The 6,759-nt window shown below is 40.6% G+C and overlaps 1 protein-coding gene across 1 annotated transcript; it reads right to left on the bottom strand.

Moving 5' to 3' along the window:
• Window positions 1-214: 214 nt before the first annotated feature.
• On the bottom strand, window positions 215-2,753 carry LOC133889838 (probable L-ascorbate peroxidase 3, peroxisomal). Its single transcript, XM_062330316.1, has 9 exons — window positions 2,403-2,753; window positions 2,168-2,292; window positions 1,985-2,034; window positions 1,850-1,915; window positions 1,708-1,756; window positions 1,375-1,457; window positions 1,184-1,263; window positions 991-1,093; window positions 215-617 (listed from the first exon to the last, which is right to left on the bottom strand). Exons 1-9 carry the CDS (start codon window positions 2,525-2,527, stop codon window positions 414-416), a joined length of 885 nt encoding a protein of 294 aa, XP_062186300.1. The 5' UTR covers window positions 2,528-2,753; the 3' UTR covers window positions 215-413.
• Window positions 2,754-6,759: the final 4,006 nt, after the last annotated feature.

The raw sequence follows: 6,759 nt of genomic DNA, 5'->3' as shown, positions 1-6,759 counted from the left end.
TACGGGTTAATGAGAATGATAAAGTAAGGAAGCCCCTGCCTTTTCGGTTTGTTGTCTCAAAAAGAGTTCTCTCCATGAATTGAAATTAAGACTTTCAATTTCTAGTTTAAAATCTTAAGCAAATGACTTATCCTTAATAGCTGCTTTAAACTAAGATGGTTAGTTGTTTATATTTCTAGTTGCTTTTGAACTAAGAGTTAAGTTCACATTAAGATGGTATAAACATATGTGCCATTATTTCATTCTCTCATTTTTCTTTACACAGTCTTTATTGCATTGTCTGAACACCTCACAACATAACATGCATGGTAGCACCAACGTGTACGAATACAAGGGCACAACATCCAAATTTTTCAGTACTTTTGTTTCAACTCTCCCATGAGAGCTGCTGTAATAATATGAGCAGAAGCCAGTTAGCCAATCTTCTTGTTGGATTCACACAGGTATGCCCATGCAACAACGGCAGCAGCAACCGCGACCCCAGCTGCAGCTTGCATCAGACAGGACTTTGCTTTCTCCCCTGATTTGCACAAGAGCGATGAGCGAGGCGGTGTGAAGCCCAGCTCTGAGAGCTTCTTGTGTGACTCTGCGTAGTCCCTGAAGAATGCGTCTTCATCCTGCGCAGAAAGATTTACAGAATGTTCAGTGAAAAAAAAAGAGTTGGATTCAACTTCTATATAAAGGAATCAAGTGCGTACTATGTTAGTAAGATTTTTAACTTTCTATTATTCTTAATTGGACCGTTGAAGTTTTAATTGCAGTTGAATCGTTACAGTTTTAGTTCGACCATTGAAACTTCAAGCGATGTTGTTGAATTCTGTGACAAAATGGAGCAAAACTAGAAGAACATGAAAAGGAGAAAGTATCAATGTCACCTGGAAAATTGTCTTGATGAAACAATTCGGATTTACGGCAAAAAAAATAATTACTTTTATTTCAGGAGCAGTCCAAGCATGAATGGAAGAGGCTGGGAACTGAATTCTGATGTACCTTGGCATATTTTTCGACATAGCGACGGAAATCGGGATCTTCCACAAGAGCCTTATCTGTAGGTAGCTTCAGGAGCCCTTCGGAGTCCCCTTTCAGGAGCTCACTGCATCACAGGAGACGAAGTGAAGAACCCAGGTGTGAGTGACATTACTATCGCACAATCTGAAAACATTTAGGAAATCTTTAGGCTTACACAAAATATGAGTTGTCGAATTTCAGCGGATCCTTAGTCCACGCGCCATCAAATCCCGACCTCTCTGGACGCGCTCTCCCCTGAAAATTGTATCACGTGGCGCATATTTTTAATTAAAAAATCAAATCGTATTTATAGAATCAAATATGCTTGCAAATAGTACATGGATAGGAAAAGATGTTCTGGTTTACCAGAGTATGGCCCCCTGAGAGTGCTACTATGTCCTTGTCAGATAAGCCCATGCGAGAAAAGACGTCTCTAAGATGTGAAGCACCTTATCACGGATAACAAAAGCAAGGAAAAATGGATCATTTTCAGTACGTTATATGTAAGCAACCTCTAATTTACAATACGAACATGGAACATGAATCCAAAAATATCCATGGTGTAATGCAAAGTTGAAATTTCTGTATTGTAACCACCAGTTGTTCCGTTTGCAAATTGATAACTTATATGAAACAGTAATTTCGAATTCGGTTAGCAAAGTAGTACTAGATTTTATCATTGTTGTATTATGAAGCAACCTTGCTTTGCGTCGGGCAAACGTCCTTCCTCAGGGCAAACTGAAGAATCCTGGTTTGCAAACATGAAAAGCAAAATTAAGAAACTTGATTAGTAGATATTCCATTTGGTTATGAACTAAGGTAGTCGCTTGTACTAACTTACCTTCCTGCCAGGAACAAAATCAATGGTTGGTCCACCAGTAACTTCAACGGCGACAACTCCGGCGAGCTAGTCGACAAAACACCATTAAATATTATGTGGTATCATTTGGGATATCTGGAGACGTAGTTGTATCACCTGATACAGGTCTGCATATGTGATCTTGGGGTGCTTCTGTTTAATTGGCTCTGCACAGGAGGAAGCAGGGCAGGTGTTAAGACTCCACTTGATCAGGGAGGTTTCAACAGCAGCAGGAGATTACTCCAAGCATGCATTTGGAACTGAAAACAAGAGGAAGATGAATCTGACAGAAGTAGTAACCTAGAAAGTCAATAGCAATCTTGAGCCCTGCATTCGCAGCGTGGTTGTACTCCACCGGAAACCTGACTGAACCATTGGGGCCTCCGGTTTTCGTCTTCGCGTCGTAAGTGCCAGCGTCATGCCATCTGCACGACCATCGCGTTGTGTTTCACAGGAAAAAAGAGTTACTGTTATTGTCTATTGGGAAACATGGCACAGAACAAGGCAAGCAGGCACAACGAAGTTAAGGACGTACGCCAGGCGGAGCATTATGGGCGCGCAGCTCTTGCTGGCGATGAGGGCACGGAGGTCCCGCCGCGCCTTCTCGATCTCCGCCATGTACTCCGCGTCCACCACCGGCGCCGCCGCCTCCGCCGACATTGCTTCTGCCACTACCCTTTGCCTGCTCCGATTGTGCTACGTCGAAGTGATTGTTGTGTGGAAGCAGAGGAAGCAGCAGTTGGCCAAGTAAGAAACAGGGGAGCTCTCCTCTGCTCTGCTCTGCTCTGGAGCAGGGAACGCTATTGTAGGAAGCGGGGAGAAAAGGGAGGGAAAAGGGAATGAACGGAAGGGAGGAATCGAATGGAGTGGAAGCCTGGAGAAAGCAAGGGATGTGTCCAGAGGAGAGCAACGTGAGGTCTAAGCTAGGATTAATCACGGCCGCGTTCTCTACCAGTTTCTTTTCTTCTGATCGGTTTCTTTGATCATGTCACGTGTTATAAAATCACCATAATTCAAGGAACTTTTACTGTATTTATTATAACTAGCAAAACAGAGAGGCTCACCCTACTGATTAAAATATATTAAAAAGACAAAAGTACATACAAGAAAACAAACAAAGAGAAACAAAACAAGAAACAGAGAAAAAGGAGAAGAAAGAAAAGGAAAGATCACAAGGAGTCGAGCCATTCAGTTATACGAGAGAAATAAATCTTTTTTACACGTAGAATTATCAGGGTAAATTTATGAACAAACTTTGATCCGTAGGCTGAGACGGTGTGATCAATACTATTAAACAACCAATCATTTTTTACCATCCATATGCTCCAAGTCATTAGAATGATCACTTCCATATAGAAAGAAACTGCAAGCTGCCTTTTAAAACTTCCGAAAAATTGCAGAAGCTGCAAACTGCAATCTGCCTTTTGTATTCCATTTGATTTAGAAGTAATTATAGAGAGCTTGAGCTTTTTATGCTCCCATTTGAAAACTTGGCCCGATTATCCATGAGTTTCTTCGTTTAGTACCAGTAGTTGTACAATGATTACAACCAATCTATTCAAATTTGAACAACAATAAGTTTTCATGCTTTATAAAGTTTTTAGTTCTTATGTTTAGCTTTAAGTATTTCAGACTAACTTGATGGTTGATTAATTTGTTTGGGCGATTAGATATACATCCTTTACCAATTTGAAATTCTATAACACCTTATGTTACTTCCAATTTGAAACTTTGTGAAGCCTTATGTTTATTTGTACCCCCGTCAAAAACCATATTGGTTGATTAGGTTGCTTTGGTTATAATTTTCTAGCCGCCGTCCGAGAACCAAGAATCTTGAAAAAAAAAAAAAGTTCTGGACAAAGAATCATCTGACCGAGACTTCCCTGATGTCATGTTGCTTGTTGGTATGGTGTAATCTTGATATTTGGAGAAATCTGCACAAACCATCGGTTCATGTGTTCGGGCCATCAATTCAGTATTAGTCACTCCCATTGAAGACGGGAGACAAACCAATCTAGCTGGTGCAATATGCAATTCACTCGAGAAAATAATATAAAAAGTTTCCCCAAGGGAAGCCCCTGCATTGACGCCCTAAGTTACTCCTCTAGCAAAACGATACTAAATGGATGCTCACGATAATATACTATGAATCCAAAGATTTTGCATTAGAAATTACTTATTTGTATAAGGAAATTAGTTACCAACTTGGTCCTGTGCATCTAGACGTTGTCAGCGTATATTCATAATTATCTTTACGACTCCTTACCATCGTCGATCACTACAAGCACCGTCTCCCAGAAAGCTCGATGTTGTGAGGGCAGCAGCGGGAGGTGGGAGTGGCTGCCTCGTGCGCCTGCCTCGGTGAAACGCAGCTGCATGACCTAGCTGGAACAGGAGCTTCCGCCGCATGGATTCGACGCATGTGTATCCCATCTTGTTGATTACATGAACAACCATATGGCATAGGTTCAATAATCTGCCATAATTTAGTAGCTGTGATGAGTAATTGACTTTGCTGTGTTAAGTAGTCTGTTGTGTTATGTTCACTATTTGCTTCGGATTCAGAGGTTGAATTTGTGAGCTTTTGGGATTGCATAAGCATGGTTACTTATTGCAATGCATTAGAGATTATATTATGCTAACCTAAGTTGGTGGAGAAGTTGGAAGTTATTTGTACAGATAAAAGTGTGTTTCTTATCTCATGATGTGTAGGTCAATAGAGTCAACATAGGATCGAGGCTAAGCAGGGATACTTAGGGTCGGACGACCGGGATACCGGGTGAAGTACATACGGAGAGTTCTAAGAAGCACTGAATGGTTGATGAAGATGGCTTATTGACAAGTCAAAATGAGCGCGATGCCGGTGCAAGTGACAAGGCGGTCTAAGGAGCAGGAGCGGGAAGACTTGTCAATGGTCAAGATCGCGGGATGAGGTGACACACGGATTGACATAAAAAACTTGCTTCGGATGTAAGCAAGCGGCGGGAGTCACACTTTGAGAAGCGTGCATGTCAGTTTCACGGTTTGGCCTAAAAAATGTGGTGCACGTGGCACCATCGTGAAGCTTGTGTCGAGGCGAAGTTAAGTCATGAAGGGTCCGCATCGGGCTAAGGAGAAATGTTTGGATAAAAATACTATTGGTGATAGGTAGTGTGTATTGGAGGAGAGGGGCATTTGAGGAAAATATCCCAAGATGACATGTAAATAGAGATGGCTGGTTGTGGAGGCCTCTTGAGCCTTTGGGGAGACCTAGAGATCAATTTGGAGAGAGCTATAGAGATTGTAGAGGAAGTGAAGAGAGAAAAGAGAGGAAGAGATGAGAGTTTGAGATAAATTTTATATTCCAAAACAAAAGAGGAAGGGAGGGTGGCGACCTCTATTTTTTTATTGTAATTTCTCTCATATCAATGGAAGATCTTGCTCCAAATCTCTTGTGCCCCCTCCCCCCTCTAGTTTACTCTTCTATTGGCTACCTTTCAAGTTTCGCAAGTTTACTTGTTTTTGTTGGATTTCATGTTTTTTATAAGTTCTTTGTTGAGCAAGGATGTGGGGATTGATCTTGGTATGACCTGAATGGAATTCCATGAGCTCATGTGGAGGATTTGAAGGAATAGCATGATTTTGCCCATTTTGGGTGTTTTTTTTTTTGGAGATTTCATTTTACTTCAAATCCTAAGTTTTGGGGATGGATTTTGAGGTGTTTCTGAGAGCTATGACATGTGAGAGAATTCCCAAAAGACTTGTATCAAGATCTCTCACGGAGTTTCACAAAATCCACTTTTCTCATTTTTGTTGTTTTTCTTTCCCCTTCTCCAAGTTTTCAAAAAAGCTCCAAACTTTCTTGAGTTCTTTGTTTGATTTTTATTTGAAAAGGTTCACTTTGTTCAGATCTACCTCCCCATCAAGTTTCATGAGATTTGGACTTCATTTGAATTGTTTTTTCTGAAAAGTTTTAGAGCTGTTTTTCAGATTTCAGACTTTGTTCAGCAGTCTGCCTGGAATCATTCAGTTGTTTTTGTTCTTCAGTAGTTCTCTTCTGTAGTTTGTTCTAAATTATTGATCATATTTCTGAGATACTGACTGATTGCAGAACTACTGAAGATATCCATAGTTTTACTGAATCTCATTCAATATGTCTGAACTCTTTATTCAATAGTTTGCAAGTGTCCTTTCATTAAATCTTCTTTGGGTTTTCAGCTATTGAAAGTCTGAGCCTTGTTTTTCTAAGGTATTGACTAACTGTATAACTACTGAATATATCCATAGCCATACTGAATTGTAGTCCATATGTCTGAATTTTTTTCTCAGTGGCTCGCAGCTTTCCTTCAATAGTTCTGCTGCTTTGATCCATTTATCTTTTGTGTTGCTTTTGCATTGTATCGAGGTCTTCGTAACTTGATTTCTAGGGTTAGTAGCTCCGTTGTGAGTATGTGATCTTGGTTAGTTAGAAGAGAGGTGTGTTGGGTTAAAAATTAGGATAGACCATTCAAAAAATTGATGAGGCTCTTATTCATCTCCTCTAATTGCCTTGTCGGTCCTTCATCACTCCATGCTTCCCGCATGCTTACGGCTGCTCCAATCTGTCAAGCAATTCACAAGTAGTCAAGCTTTCTCATCGGAGCTTGTTCTCTATCGTATAGTCCTGATCCATGTCATGATGCCTGGGGTTGATGTCGAATATTGTCAGGTAACAGATCCTAGGCACAGACTTGTAATCTTGCTCATTATGTGAAGACTAGTGTTGTATGACGATCAAATGGATTTGTGATGGTAGTGAACACATTAGCACTCGGCATGCATTGGTCCACAATAAAGGTGAAGCTGCTCTTTAATCTCATAATTTCTTGTCTGTCAAAATCACAACCCAATTGTATCAGTACAAAACATAATTA

This window comes from Phragmites australis, chromosome 13 (assembly GCF_958298935.1).
Source record: "Phragmites australis chromosome 13, lpPhrAust1.1, whole genome shotgun sequence".
Taxonomy (NCBI): domain Eukaryota; kingdom Viridiplantae; phylum Streptophyta; class Magnoliopsida; order Poales; family Poaceae; genus Phragmites; species Phragmites australis.
Note: the sequence above shows the minus strand (reverse complement) of the source record. Positions and strands in the feature narration are given on the sequence as shown.